The following is a 16222-nucleotide window of genomic DNA, read 5'->3' on the forward strand; positions in this document are numbered from 1 at the left end:
GTTGCCAAGAATGGATCCTTTCTAGAGAAAGAGTTTCTCTCGAAAGAAGTAAGTGGGAGGAAAGTAGAACTTGATGAAGTATTGCCTCATGAACCGGAGAGTGGCGCAGCTCAAGAAAATGTTCCTAAGGTGCCTGCACCGACTACAGAGGAAGTTAATGATGATGATCATGAAAGTTCAGATCAAGTTGCTACTGAACTTCGTAGGTCCACAAGGACACGTTCCGCACCAGAGTGGTACGGCAACCCTGTCCTGGAAATCATGTTGTTAGACAATGGTGAACCTTCGAACTATGAAGAAGCGATGGCGGGCCCAGATTCCGACAAATGGCTGGAAGCCATGAAATCCGAGATAGGATCCATGTATGAAAATGAAGTATGGACTTTGACTGACTTGCCCGATGATCGGCGAGCCATAGAAAATAAATGGATCTTTAAGAAGAAGACAGACGCGGATGGTAATGTGACCATCTATAAAGCTCGGCTTGTCGCTAAGGTTTATCGACAAGTTCAAGGGGTTGACTACGATGAGACTTTCTCACCCATAGCAAAGCTGAAGTCCGTCCGAATCATGTTAGCAATCGCCGCATTCTATGATTATGAGATATGGCAAATGGACGTCAAAACGGCATTCCTTAATGGTTTCCTTAAGGAAGAATTGTATATGATGCAGCCGGAAGGTTTTGTCGATCCTAAGAATGCTGACAAGGTGTGCAAGCTCCAACGCTCAATCTATGGGCTGGTGCAAGCATCTCGGAGTTGGAACATTCGTTTTGATGAGATGATCAAAGCGTTTGGGTTTCCGCAGACTTATGGAGAAGCCTGCGTTTACAAGAAAGTGAGTGGGAGCTTTGTAGCATTTCTCATATTGTATGTGGATGACATATTATTGATGGGAAATGATATAGAATTCTTGGAAAGCATAAAGGCCTACTTGAACAAGTGTTTTTCAATGAAGGATCTTGGAGAAGCTGCTTACATATTAGGCATCAAGATCTATAGAGATAGATCGAGACGCCTCATTGGTCTTTCACAGAGTACGTACCTTGACAAGATATTGAAGAAGTTCAATATGGATTAGTCAAAGAAGGGGTTCTTGCCTGTGTTGCAAGGTACGAGATTGACCACAGCTCAATGCCCGACCACGGCAGAAGATAGAGAAAAGATGAGTGTCGTCCCCTATGCCTCAGCCATAGGGTCTATCATGTATGCCATGCTGTGTACCAGACCTGATGTAAACCTTGTTGTAAGTTTGGTAGGAAGGTACCAAAGTAATCCCGGCATGGAACACTAGACAACGGTCAAGAATATCCTGAAGTACCTGAAAAGGACTAAGTATATGTTTCTCGTTTATGGAGGTGACGAAGAGCTCGTCGTAAAGGGTTACGTCGATGCTAGCTTCGACATAGATCTGGATGACTCCAAGTCACAAACCGGATACGTGTATATTTTGAATGGAGGGGCAGTCAGCTGGTGCAGTTGCAAGCAAAGCGTCGTGGCAGGATCTACATGTGAAGCGGAGTACATGGCAGCCTCGGAGGCAGCACAAGAAGCAATCTGGGTGAAGGAGTTCATTACCGACCTAGGAGTTATTCCCAATGCGTCGGTCCCGATGACTCTCTTCTGTGACAACACTGGAGCTATTGCCCTTGCCAAGGAGCCCAGGTTTCACAGGAAGACCGGGCATATCAAGCGTCGCTTCAACTCCATTCGTGAAAATATTCAAAATGGAGACATAGATATTTGTAAAGTGCATACGGACCTGAATGTCACAGATCCGTTGGCTAAACCTCTCCCTCGAGCAAAACATGATCAACACCAGAACTCTATGGGTGTTCGATTCATCACAATGTAACTAGATTATTGACTCTAGTGCAAGTGAGAGACTGCTGGAAATATGCCCTAGAGGCAATAATAAAATGGTTATTATTATATTTGCTTGTTCATTATAATTGTCTATTGTTCATGCTATAATTGTGTTATCCGGAAATCATAATACATGTGTGAATATATAGACCACAACATGTCCCTAGTAAGCCTCTAGTTGACTAGCTCGTTGATCAATAGATGGTTACGGTTTCCTGACCATGGACATTGGATGTCATTGATAACGGGATCACATCATTAGGAGAATGATGTGATGGACAAGACCCAATCCTAAGCATATCACAAGATCGTGTAGTTCGTCTGCTAGAGCTTTTCTAAGTGTCAAGTATCATTTCCTTAGACCATGAGATTGTGCAACTCCCGGATACCGTAGGAGTGCTTTGGGTGTACCAAACGTCACAACGTAACTGGGTGGCTATAAAGGTACACTACAGGTATCTCCGAAAGTGTCTGTTGGGTTGGCATGAATCGAGACTGGGATTTGTCACTCCGTATGACGGAGAGGTATCTCTAGGCCCACTCGGTAATGCATCATCATAATGAGCTCAGTGTGACTAAGCAGTTGGTCACGGGATGATGTGTTACGGCACGACTAAAGTGACTTGCTGGTAATGAGATTGAACAAGGTATTGGGATACCGATTCGGGCAAAGTAACGTACCGATTGACAAAGGAAATTGAATACGGGATTGATTGGATCCTCGACATCGTGGTTCATCCGATGAGATCATTGTGGAATATGTGGGAGCCAACATGGGTATCCAGATCCCGCTGTCGGTTATTGGCTAGAGAGGTGTCTCGGTCATGTCTGCATGGTTCCCGAACCCGTAGGGTCTACACACTTAAGGTTCGGTGACGCTAGGGTTGTAGAGATATTAGTATGCAGTAACCCGAAAGTTGTTCAGAGTCCCGGATGAGATCCCGGACGTCACGAGGAGTTCCCGAATGGTCCGGAGGTAAAGATTTATATATAGAAAGACCAGTTTCGGCCACCGGGAAAGTTTCGGGGGTCACCGATATTGTACCGGGACCACCGGAAGGGTCCCAGGGGTCCACCGGGTAGGGCCACCTATCCCGGAGGGCCCCATGGGCTGAAGTGGGAAGGGAACCAGCCCCTGGTGGGCTGGTACGCCCCCCTTGGGCCTCCCCCTGGGGCTAGGGTTAGAAACCCTAGGGGTGGGGGGCGCCTCCACTTGGCTTGGGGGGCAATCCACCCCCTTGGCCGCCGCCCCCCATCTAGATGGGATCTAGAGGGGCCAGCGCCCCCCTGGCCCCTATATATAGTGGAGGGGAGGGAGGGCAGCCGCACCCCAAGTCCCTGGCGCCTCCCTCTTCCTTTGTGACACCTCTCCCTCTCGTTGGTGCTTGGCGAAGCCCTGCCGAGATCCCGCTGCTTCCACCACCACGCCGTCGTGCCGCTGGATCTCTATCAACCTCTCCTCTCCCTTTGCTGGATCAAGAAGGAGGAGACGTCTCTCCCAACCGTACGTGTGTTGAATGCGGAGGTGCCATCCGTTTGGCGCTCGGTCATCGGTGATTTGGATCACGACGAGTACGACTCCATCAACCCTGGTCTCTTGAATGCTTCCGCTCGCGATCTACAAGGGTATGTAGATGAAGTCCTCTTCCCTCGTTGCTAGATGACTCCATAGATTGATCTTGGTGATGCATAGAAAATTTTTAAATTTCTGCTATGTTCCCCAACAATAATCACCCAAGCGTCTAATCAAATAAGCATTTTCTTTTAATTGTCTACCAAAATAAGCATTGAAGTCATCTTGCTTATACATAAAGTTATCAAACTCATCCAAGCATTGACTAGCAATTTTAGTAGGAGGGACTTCAGCTTTATCATATCTATAAAGAGAATTTACCTTTACTACCTGTGTCGGGATATCGGGATCAGGAGGTTCTTCAGTAAATAAATAATTGAGATCATATGTTTCTTCAACAGGCGGTATATTAAGACCATGTATTTCTTCAATAGGAGGTAAATTCTTAACGTCTTTAGCTTTAATACCTTTTTCTTTCATAGATTTCTTTGCCTCTTGCATATCTTCGGGACTGAGAAATAAAATACCTCTCTTCTTAGGAGTTGGTTTAGGAATAGGCTCAGTAATTGAAGCAGGAGATGGCTTCGGAGCTGGCTCAGGAGGTGCCCAATTATTTTCATTTGTCAACATACTATTCAATAGAATTTCAGCTTCATCCGGTGTTCTTTCCCTGAAAAGAGAACCAGCACAACTATCGAGGTAATCTCTGAAAGCATCGGTTAGTCCATTATAAAAGATATCAAGTATTTCAGATTTCTTAAGAGGATGATCAGGCAAAGCATTAAGTAACTTGAGAAGCCTCCCCCAAACTTGTGGGAGACTCTCTTATTTAATTTGCACAAAGTTGTATATTTCCCTCAAAGCAGCTTGTTTCTTATGAGCAGGGAAATATTTAGCAGAGAAGTAATAAATCATATCCTGGGGACTACACACACAACCAGGATCAAGAGAATTAAACCATATCTTAGCATCACCCTTTAATGAGAACGAAAATATTTTGAGTATATAAAAGTAACGTGATCTCTCATCATTAGTGAACAGGGCAGCTATATCATTTAATTTAGTAAGATGTGCCACAACAGTTTCAGATTCATAGCCATAAAACGGATCAGATTCAATCAAAGTAATTATATCAGGATCAACAGAGAATTCATAATCTTTATCGGGAACACAAATTGGTGAAGTAGCAAAAGCAGGGTCAGGTCTTATTTTATCTCTAAGTGATTCTTTGTTCCATTTAATTAATAACCTCTTAAGCTCATATCTATCTTTGCAAGCAGAAATAGCAGCAAAAGATTCCATATCAAAAAGATAACCTTCAGAAATAACAGGCATATTTTCATCATCACTATCATCATCGTATTCAGATTCAATAATTTCTTTTTCTCTAGCCCTGGCGATTTGTTAATCAAGAAATTCACTAAGGGGCACAGTAGTATCAGGCATAGAAGCAGTTTCATCATAAGTATCATGCATAGCAGAAGTGGCATCATCAATAACATGCGACATATCAGAACGAATAGCAGAAGCAGATGTGGGTGTCGCAAACTTACTCATAACAGAAGGTGAATCAAGTGCAGAGCTAGATGGCAATTCCTTACCCCCCCCCGCCTCGTAGTTGAGGGATAGATCTTGGTTTTTGGATCTCTCAAGTTCTTCATAGTGTCCAGCAGATATAAATCCCAAGTGACTCAAAGAATAGAGATATGCTCCTCGGCAACGACGCCAGAAAAAGGTCTTGATAACCCACAAGTATAGGGGATCGCAACAGCTTTCGAGGGTAGAGTATTCAACCCAAATCTATTGATTTGACACAAAGGGAGCCAAAGAATATTCTCAAGTATTAGCAGCTGAGTTGTCAATTCAACCACACCTGGAAACTTAGTATCTGCAACAAAGTGTTTAGTAGCAAAGTAATATGATAGTGGTGGTAGCGGCAACAAAAGTAAAGATAGCAAAAGTAATGTTTTTGGTATTTTGTAGTGATTGTAACAGTAGCAGCGGGAAAGTAAATAAGCGTAAACCAGTATATGGAAAACTCGTAGGCACCGGATCAGTGATGGATAATTATGCTGGATGCGGTTCATCATGTAACAGTCATAACATAGGGTGACACAGAACTAGCTCCAATTCATCAATGTAATGTAGGCATGTATTCTGTATATAGTCATATGTGCTTATGGAAAAGAACTTGCATGATATCTTTTGTCCTATCCTCCCGTGGCAGTGGGGTCCTATTGAAAACTAAGGGATATTAAGGCCTCCTTTTAATAAAGAACCGGAACAAAGCATTAGCACATAGTGAATACATGAACTCCTCAAACTATGGTCATCACCGGGAGTGGTCCCGATTATTGTCACTTCGGGGTTGCCGGATCATAACACATAGTAGGTGACTATAGACTTGCAAGATAGGATCAATAACTCACATATATTCATGAAAACATAATAGGTTCAGATCTGAAATCATGGCACTCGGGCCCTAGTGACAAGCATTAAGCATAGCAAAGTCATAGCAACATCAATCTCAGAACATAATGGATACTAGGGATCAAACCCTAACAAAACTAACTCGATTACATGATAAATCGCATCCGACCCATCACCGTCCAGCAAGCCTACGATGAAATTACTCACGCACGGCGGTGAGCACCATGAAATTGGTGATGGAGGATGGTTGATGATGACGACGGCGATGAATCCCCCTCTCCGGAGCCTCGAACGGACTCCAGATCAGCCCTCCCGAGAGGTTTTAGGGCTTGGCGGCGGCTCCGTATCGTAAAACGCGATGATTTTGGAGTTGGAGTCGGAGACGCAACTGGGGGCCCACGAGGTAGGGGACGCCCTAGGGGGGACGCCCCCCACCCTCGTGAGAAGGGTGTGGGCCCCCTGGTCTTTATATTTGGCGAGGATTTTTTATTATTTTTTCTAAGACCTCCCGTGGAGTTTCAGGTCATTCCGAGAATATTTGTTTTCTGCACATAAAACAACATCATGGTAATTCTGCTGAAAACAGCGTCAGTCCGGGTTAGTTCCATTCAAATCATACAAGTTATAGTCCAAAACAAGGGCAAAAGTGCTTGAAAAAGTAGATACGACGGAGACGCATCAAATGGCTGCGCGGAAATGTCCCTCCCGCCAAATCTCACGCGGGACAGGGGTTGAGCTCGGGTCGGCCTCCCAACTCGTGAAGATAAAGGTTAGGGGAGAAGATTTGCCGCGCCCCACAAAAAAAATTACGGGCCGGGACAGGATGCGGGGTCTGCTCGTGCAGATTTTCTGGTCCCGACCCGCAATTTGGCAGTTATTTTACGGGCCGGGGCGTTTTGCAGGATCTGCTAGAGTTGCTCTAACAGAGTTGACACTTAGACTAAAAAAACAGAGTTGGCACTTGGCAGCCTGACCGGGCTTCTTACTTTTTCTTGGATATATTTTTTTCTAACCTGCTGCGAAATGTAGCTCTCTCGAAACACTTGGCGCACATACTAATCAGTTGGAGGCTTGGAGCCGACTGAAAAAGCAATGCAAACAGATCACTGGTTGACCCTTGATTTCACGCATTACTCCTTCTCCATCCAATCGTCCATGAGCTGATCTGATGTAAATTACTCCCTACGTGTCATAATATAAAACGTTTTTACAAACTAAACGACTTATACTGCAGGTGGGGCAGATAATAAAATGATCACATGCATCGTGCAGATGCAGAGGCCAGGGGTCTAACCTCTTTATAAAAAAAACTACGGGGCGGAGGGAGTACTTTTCAAAATGAGAAGCAGCCGCTGACTTCCTTTTCGTAAGATATTTTTTTTGAACACGCGGAACTAGCTAAATTTAGAGGCTGTTTGGTTTGTGACTAACTTTGTTAAAGATTGTCACCTAAGGTTAGGCAAGTTTGACTAATTTAGATGAGTGTTTGGTTCAAGCCACACCTTACGTAAGCCACACGTATGCCCCACATGACATACACATAAAAAGTGTGGCAAGATTTTCTTAGACTTGTTAACTTGTGGCTTTCATTTTGATGAACTAACCTTAGACAAGTTTAACAAAAATGTATGACATAATATTACAATGCTAATCCTAGAACCAAACAACCCCTATTAACTTGGCCGGCAGGCGGTCAGGAAGAATTCTCCACGGCTGCTCAAAATAAAGTAAAAACGAATTCTCCACGGGCAAATCACAATCGTCCACGTGCGCAGCGACCCTGTATATATAGAGCGGGAGACGGCTGCCTCTGCCCCATCGCCAGCTCGAGCATTTTGCGAAAGCAGGTGGCCCAGCCAAGCACCAGCTCCATTTCTTCTTCCCTGAGCTCATCCCGTTCCCAGAGCACCCACAGGAGCGGATCGTCGAGCAGCGCCCTGCGGCTCCGGCATGGCTTCGCCTTCGCCGACGCGCAGCAGCAGCAGCAGCAACAGGAGGCCGCCGCCGCGGCTACAGCTCGCGCGGGCGTTGTTCCTCGCCGTGCTGCTGCTGGTGCTGCTCCGATGCGCGCCGTGCGAAGGGCGCAACCTGCCGACGGCGGGGGAGGAACGACAGGGCGGCAGGGCCGCCGTGATCCACCTCCAAGGCGGCGAGGCGGCGGCGGCGAGGGGGTTCTCGAGGGCCGCGAGGTCCATGGGGTCCGTGCCGAGCCCCGGCGCCGGGCACTAGCCAAGTAGCCATGGTTCTTTCTGTTCTACACCGGAGAAGCTTCCCATTTTGCAGCGGGGACTGGGATCCTGCCTGCGCCGCATTTTTGTCCGCTCGTCGACTTGATGAGCTCCTCGCTTTCATATGCGGCGTACGAAAATGATGGGGACGTTTTGTCATTGTGTATCTGAGTACGTACAGCCGGCCGAAAATAATGTAAACAGCTGGCTGGAACCTTAATCGACGCGCTTGGAAAAGAGCTCCAGTGTCGTATTATCTCTCCTGTCACGTCAATGTCAGCTGCACTGCACGTCAACAGGGTGTGCATGGCTGTGGCCTCAACAACAAACTGATCTGATGATTTCTGTTAAGATCATGTTCGTACTGTGTTCCGTAGTAAGAAATTTTGGTTCAAACTGGCACGCATCGATGCGATGCAGTTGCTGCAAACCACTTCCGCCTACGTATAGATTTTTCCACGTGACATGGAGCAGAGTTATATGCTCCCTCCGTAACTTAATATAAGACGCATTTTGGCACTATCATAGACTCTTAGAAACGTCTTATAGAAAGTTCGTATTTGCGAGGTTGCCCGTCGCTTCAACAAAACATGGAATAAAGCTAGACTACTACTTCCTTCGTTCCAAATTACTTGTCACAGGTATGGATGTATCTAGATGTATTTTAGTTTTAGATACATCCATTTCTGGGATGAGTAATTTGGAACGGAAGGAGTACTTGCCGCCATTTCAGAGAAGAAAAACAAAGGTGCTCTTTAACTGCAATTCTCCACACGGGAGCTTAACTGGAATCATTCGCGGGTTCCACTATACATATCAAGCGAGAGCGTGCGTCTCTGCCCCATCAACTCCAGGGCATGTGAAGTGTGGCTGTGTCTCAACAACAAACTAACAACAAACTGATCTAATAATTTCTTTTAAGATTACGTTCCTACTGGGTTTCAAAAGAAAATCTGTTTCAAACTGAAATGCGTCGGGTACAATGCCAGACAGAGATTCAGAACACCCCCACTACATATATGCTTCACGGGATGAGAAGCTACCTCCAGAATAATAAAATGGGTACCCAGAAGTGTACGCCTTATACTACATGAACATCCTACAATATCTACGTACATCGTATACTATCCTACTTACGATCTATATGTACAGACGGGCAATAGGCAGCGTCAGAACTCGAGACCTCCGTTGAGTTGAACAGATAAAGATGGAGGTCCCATGTTGTCGAGGGGTTTCTCCATGGTGACTACTACCCCAGAACTGCCAACTTCACCGTTCAACTTGGACCGCCCAATCTGCCATAGCACACGATAATTACAAGGGCGTCAGTTCATGCTTTGCAGTAAACGCGCTTCGATAAGGAAGAAACCCTCGCATAATGACAACTAATTGAGGGCTTACAGAAAGAGATGTGAAAGCCGAAGGATGTCTCGAGCATGAGAAGCCGCACGACACACCGATCTCTTCCTTCAATGAATGGACAATCTCCGCCCGTATGCCCGGATCACTTCCTCCAAGAGTGGGGCAAACACTGGTGCAGGTGGTTCCATGGATGAGATTATTCATAGGTTGGGAGCAGATTGTGCAAACAAAAAAAAAATAAAACCTGCAATACAACTTATCAACATAAATAGCTACTCCCTCCGTTGCTAAATATTTGTCTTTCTAAACATTTCAAGTGACTACATACGAAGCAAAATGAGTTAATCTGCACTCTAAGATATGTCTACATACATCCGTATGTTGTATCCATTTGAAATGTCTAGAAAGACAAATATTTGGGAACGGAGGGAGTAGTAGGGAAGAAGCTGAAGTAGTAACCAGCTACCATTATTTTCTTCTGTTGGCAGAAACAGAAAACGACCTCAAGCAATATGGACTGCCATATGCCAACTAATGAACACAAAAATGCAAGTATGATATACTTAGTGAAGCATGGAGCATGATCTGAATTTGGCATATTTGGACACTGTTTCGTCAATGACGTTTGCTAATCTGGCATTAACTATGGGTAAACATCCCACACAATGGCTGTTGCCATTTTCAAACCAACCCAGATAATATATTTACCAGTACTTTTGATATCATATCAGTAAGGACACCTACCCAACAAATACTACACAATGACTATTTTGAACTGTGACTAACAGCAATCCAGCCTTTTACCAAGTAAGACCAATCCACCTTTTACTGAGCCGAGAAACCAGTTACGGCTATGAGCCAAGAAACTACCTGACTTGGGTGCTCGGTCTCATCATAAGGCCAGACTTTTTCCATGCTACCGCGTGGGCGACTCCAAATGACAGAGAATTGTCAGGCCATTGATATGTAGGGGTAAACCATGTACCTTGCGAGCTCTTCAATGGGGAAAAAAATTAACAAATAAAAGGACAAGTGAAAGAATTAGGAACACACCCCAAGAAAATAAGAGTAATGTAACTTTGAAACAAATACAAAAAATAGCATGTGTAATGCATGTTATTGTTGTTTCATAATAGAATAGTTCTTGACAATCTGCACAGTTCAAACTGTTTCTGTAAGAATTTACAAACATAAAAAAAATTGTGCAGTTACATAGCTAGCATTGACCAACCTTGAAGGAGAAGCTCAGTTTGGTTTCTCCAGGAATTTTTCCATGGGCTTGAAGCAATCCACCAAATAATGGGAGAAAACCACTTGCTGTTATCCCCTCACCAGCAACATATCTAAATTGCCCATTTGAGAATTCCACATCCATGAAGGCCTGCAACAAAGAACAACCAAGGGAAGATGATAAGACGGTAACAAGTACTCATCAGTAGGATGATAGCCTTTGATAAATTTGCCAGCTATACAGTTGCCTATCAATGTACATCCACAAACAAACAGTCATGCGAAAAATTGACGCATTCCTTTTAGGTTTACATGGCTCCAGTAAATTAGAAGGTTAGATGATTGCACTAAGCATGGACAAGTTCCATTGTTTTTTATTTCCTTATAAAACTCATACAAAGTTAATGGCAAGGTTGATAGTAGAAAAAATGTTAATGACAAGGCCTAGCGGAACAATACCTTCATAGACACATGCACCACATGATGGCAAAATACAGGGAGGAAGCAAGCTAAGCATTTGTACAGCTAACTAAACTATCCGGCAACTTAGTACACAGACTGATGATCCGCAAACTTTGGTCAATAAAATTGGAATACAGCTGACACTGGATAGATACTAGGAAAAACACATTTGAACTAAAACCACAACACTTATTTTAGATCGGAGGGAGTAACTGAAAGCGGAGGGCAAAAGGGCAAGGTAAGAGCAACCAACATGTCTACTTACACAAGCTACCGGGTTGAGGCACATCATGGACATCAACAACCATTTTTTCTGTTTTGACCAGATAACTGGACATAAGGAATGCACTCCATTCTACAAGAAATGAATAAGTATTTAGTACGTGCAAGTAGTAAAATATAGGTCAATACATGCACACAAAGAGCTTGAATGGGCACAATTCCAGAAGATGGTGATAGCTATAGCAAGTACTTAACGTGTTAGAAAATTTAGCAGAAATAAGTATGCAAAATACATGCTTACAAATATGGAGAATATTTCTAATGCATAACTAATTAACTGACTCTGCTAGAGCTGAATTCAGCATCTAAATCACTTTTATGGATCTGGATAGAGAAATATGGTCATGCATTTTAGAACCAACATTTTCACATCTTAAATCAGACTAGCTAGGAGAGGGCATTATAACTGCAAGCTTCCACAGAACAATCCTAAATCAGACTAGCTAACAGAGCAGAATCACCAAGAATTGATGCAGAGCAAGATGAGCATTCCATAATTATATACTATTACTTGATGATTACATGACCAATCAACTAGAATAAAAAACTGGTTTTAGTTTCAAGTAGATGCTATGCATAATATTTGCACTCTTGTAGTATATTTCACATTTAACCAATATACAATGCAATGTACTCCCTCCGTCCCATAATATAAGAACGTTTTTTACACTAGTATAGTGTCAAAAATGTTGTTATATTGTGGGACGGAGGGAGTATATAAAGCTTTAGAGATTATCATTCATAAGAAAAGGCAACAAATACACTGTTCTCGTCAATTATCTGAACGATAAAATAAATAAAAACTAATGAACATGCACAGATTCATTCATATATCACGAATAAGAGAAGTACCTTGTGATCATAAGCATACCAAATGAGGTGTTGCTTTGACAGATTAATAGGCAAAAGAAGTGTTGTAGAGTCTCGCACAAAAAGTAAGGGACCCAACTGAATAAGGAAACCAGGTGCATTGTCATTTCCATTATTTGAACCACCTCGTGATGATTCTAACCTCCAAAAGTCTCCACGTGCAACAACTGAACTATCAACAGTATGGTGCCTTGTATTGTACATTGCTGAGACATTTACAGTCCCCTGCATCATCATCATTACAGGTGTTATGATGTGTACTTGAGCATATTGAATGTGTTTCAGCATCGCAGACCCAGTATAATTACACTCTAAACCTGTACAAAAACCCATCATAAATCTGCAGAAAAAAAGAAGGGTATATAACCTTTGGCATACGAAAAGGATATCTGAAGTACATGTGTACTACTAAATGACAAACAAATAGCCACAAACAGTATATCATATTGAAATTTAAGAGTGTTAGCTTTTAGCCCCAGCAGTCAATCACACAAACAAATAACAGATACACACAACTGGGATATTTCGCCAAGTCATCTCTTGTGTCTCCTTTTTTTTGTTGTTTCCTTCTGACAAATCTTACACAAGATTATAAGCTGCATGTGCATATGTAAACGATCAAGCTAGATGACTCACACTCGCACACACTCCACGGACTCACCTTGTCCAAGTCGTACATGTCAACTAACATGTAGGTAGGACCAAACCAGACACGACTAAGTCTTGATCATTCCAACAATCTCCCCCTAATTAATACTTTGTGCGGCAGAATCAATCAGCCAAACAAATCACGCATACACAAGATAGGCATATTTCACCAAAGACAGGTGCCTCTCTTTTTTTTTCCTTGTTTCTTTCTCAAAACAGTATACAACATTGCAACCTGGATGTGTATGTATGCACAATGAAGCTACACGACACACTCTCGTATACAGACTCGCCTTCCGTACACGTCAATTAGGACATAGCCAGGTAGGACTAGACAGGCCACAATCAGATTAGACCAACACAGCTCCTGGCAGGGACATAGCTAAGTATTGATTATACCAACAATGAACACAAACAAGACACAAATGTGGCGCAATCCGACTTGACCAACATCATTCCTAACGGGATACGACTTGATTATTTCCAACAATGAACACAACCAATTACACAACAAGCACATAGCCACCATTCTACAACTAAATCATCCATGCATAAGCTAAGCTTCCACATGCATAAGATACATCATCTCACTTTGAAGCATTATATCTATCACACAAGTGCGTGGGATAGCAGAAAACATATCAATTGAAATGGAAATCCAACATTGGTACCTGAGGCTTCATAAATTTCCCCAGAGTGCCGATCTCGAACTCGAACCCGAACCCGTCTTCCTCTTCATCCGACCCATCCGCACCCTCAGCCCCGGCCCCGACCGCACTGGCGGCAGCGGCACTCCCAGTGGCCGCCGCCACAGCCGCAGCCACCTCCTCGAGAGAGCCTCCTTCCCCGACACCCTCCAAGGCCACCCCGCCCTCGGCAGCCCTCTCCGCAGCGAGCCCCGCCTCCCCCTCGTCCACCGCCGCGGTCGTCGGTGGCGCAGCGGCCCCCTCCCACTTCCGGCGCCGCGCGCGCTCGGCGCGGAACGGCACGGGGATCTGCCGCGACAGCTGCTGCACGGCGCCGCCGACGGAGGCGCCGAGGTCGGACCCGGCCTGCCCGAGCCGGCCGCCGATCTCGACGAACGACGCGACGGCCACGGCCGGGAGGTCGACGCCCCCGCCCACCGCGAAGGGGGCGGCGGGGAGCTCGATGTCGAAGGGGATGAGCTTGAGCGACAGCGGCGGGGCGGGCCAGGGGAGCTGCGGCGGCTGCACGTGGAGGTGGAGGAGGAGGCCCGAGACGCCCTGCGCGAGGCGGTAGGCCAGGTCCTGCCCGTGCCGCTGCACGCCCAGCAGCGCGGCGTCCAGGGAGATCTCCATGGATGGATGGCGGTACGGGGCGCCGGGCGGAGAGCGGAGGCGCGCCCCGGCGTAGCGGATTAGCTCGAGCCGCGGCGAAATGTGGTGGAGGCGAAGCGATCAGGCGGGCTAGTCGAGTCTGTGGTGGCGGCCCGGCAGACTGCTTGTCCGGGACTGCGCTATCGTGTGGATATCCGTTGCCCTTTGGCCTCGCGTGAGACTACATCATCCGTTTGAACGTCAATCAATGTGTCCGTGCAAGTATATTTTGCGTATTGTGTTATTATGTGATTAGTATTTTTTAGCATTAAATTAACTGTACGCTAAACGTGTTGAGCACTCGACATTGAAGCAGTCTAGGTCGTTGGATTAACATAATTTGATGGCCCAGATTAATTGAATCTTCCTTTTTAGGTCTTTTTATATTGATATATAGACTAGCAAATATGCCCGTGCGTTGCAACGGGAAAAAAAATCGCATACTCCTAGCATAATAAGCACGACCCAAGACCCCTTCGCAGGTCCAAGTTATCTATTTGAACCCCTTCGCAGGTCCAAATTATTTATTTGAACATAGTGTCTCATCCATGTTGTGGTTTATCCTCCTTCCCGTCTTCACTGACTATGGCCATGGTATCCACCTAATCACAATGCGTCTGAAGGTGGTCAATTCCAAGGTGATGATCTAGGCCACCGCACTCACATCTGTCACTGAACTCCCTCGTGAGTGAATGTCTAATAGTTTTAAAACTAATCTCGTCAGTCTAGGCGTGACAGCTGTCCTTCTCGAGCTATTGCATACACCATCCCTCTTGGAACATCTTCAACGCAAGACGCCTATAGAGGCGCTTAGGAAAATACATTAAATACGATGAAAATTAAAAGCATGCAAGCGCTCCTTCCTTTTCAAGGCTAGACTGTAATCACATGCGCTAAAGCATCGGCGGCTGAACTCAGTGCTTCGTCTCGTGCGATAGAAAAAATCACAAGCGCCTGATGCCTTTTCTGGCATCGATGCCATAGATGACGCCAGGATCGGAGGACCTAACTGCCCTTAGACAAGGAAACAAATCCTGGCGCCCCTCTCTTAGCGTCCCCGTTGGACATGCCCTTATGCCAACTCACATGAATGTTATTTTAAACATGAACACTTTTCAAATCACATGATTGTTTCAAAGAGCATGCGTATTTTTAAAATTACGAATATATTTTTAAGCATGTGAACACTTTTTAGAATTACATGATTTTTCAGAAAAGGGTGAATATATTTTAAATGATATAAACATTATTTAATACACAAACACTTTTCTTAATACTACACAAATATATTAAGATGCATCAATGATTCCAAAAAATACATAATGTTTTTTGAAAGGTAGAAGGCTTTTTAAATGACACAAAAAATAAAACTTTTTGTGAGGATGCCCAACTTTTTTGCGAATACTAATTTGATTTGGATTGCAAGTGATCGGGAGAAGGGTGGCGGATGAAAAAAAAGAATTTCCCACGAGCCCGTACAAAACATACGAAACAATCAGGGTAAGAGTTTCAATAGTAGGTACAGAATAAAAGCGAGTTTTCCTTTTCTATTCCACCCAGTGGGTTAGCTAGCTGAGTTGGTTCAAGTATGCATATGTAAAGTACGCGGGCAGGATTTGAGTCCTCAAAACGCATTTATTTCTAGTTTATTATGGATGTAATTTTTTTCTACACAACCTCCCTATGCTTCAAATGTAAAACATCAATTTTAAAATGTTTCGAAAATTCTGAAAATAAATGTGAATTTTCACAAGGAATGTGACTACACCTCCTAAAAAATTCAGGTCCAAACCCGAAATGTACATTGAGAAACAAAAAGGACAAATCAAACGTGAATAGTGTCAAATGCTACTTTTGTTTTTTATGACACTATTCATGCTAAGATTTCGCTCTTTTTTTCTCAACGTACATTTAAAACTTGGACCTGGAATTTTT

The 16222-nt window shown here is 44.3% G+C and overlaps 1 protein-coding gene across 1 annotated transcript; it reads right to left on the reverse strand.

The window, feature by feature from the left end:
• Nucleotides 1-8985: 8985 nt before the first annotated feature.
• On the reverse strand, nucleotides 8986-14385 carry LOC119287939. Its single transcript, XM_037567557.1, has 7 exons — nucleotides 13622-14385; nucleotides 12285-12527; nucleotides 11416-11505; nucleotides 10690-10839; nucleotides 10329-10453; nucleotides 9498-9627; nucleotides 8986-9391 (listed from the first exon to the last, which is right to left on the reverse strand). Exons 1-7 carry the CDS (start codon nucleotides 14267-14269, stop codon nucleotides 9266-9268), a joined length of 1512 nt encoding a protein of 503 aa, XP_037423454.1. The 5' UTR covers nucleotides 14270-14385; the 3' UTR covers nucleotides 8986-9265.
• Nucleotides 14386-16222: the final 1837 nt, after the last annotated feature.

This window comes from Triticum dicoccoides, chromosome 1A, assembly GCF_002162155.2.
Source record: "Triticum dicoccoides isolate Atlit2015 ecotype Zavitan chromosome 1A, WEW_v2.0, whole genome shotgun sequence".
Classification (NCBI taxonomy): Eukaryota; Viridiplantae; Streptophyta; class Magnoliopsida; order Poales; family Poaceae; genus Triticum; species Triticum dicoccoides.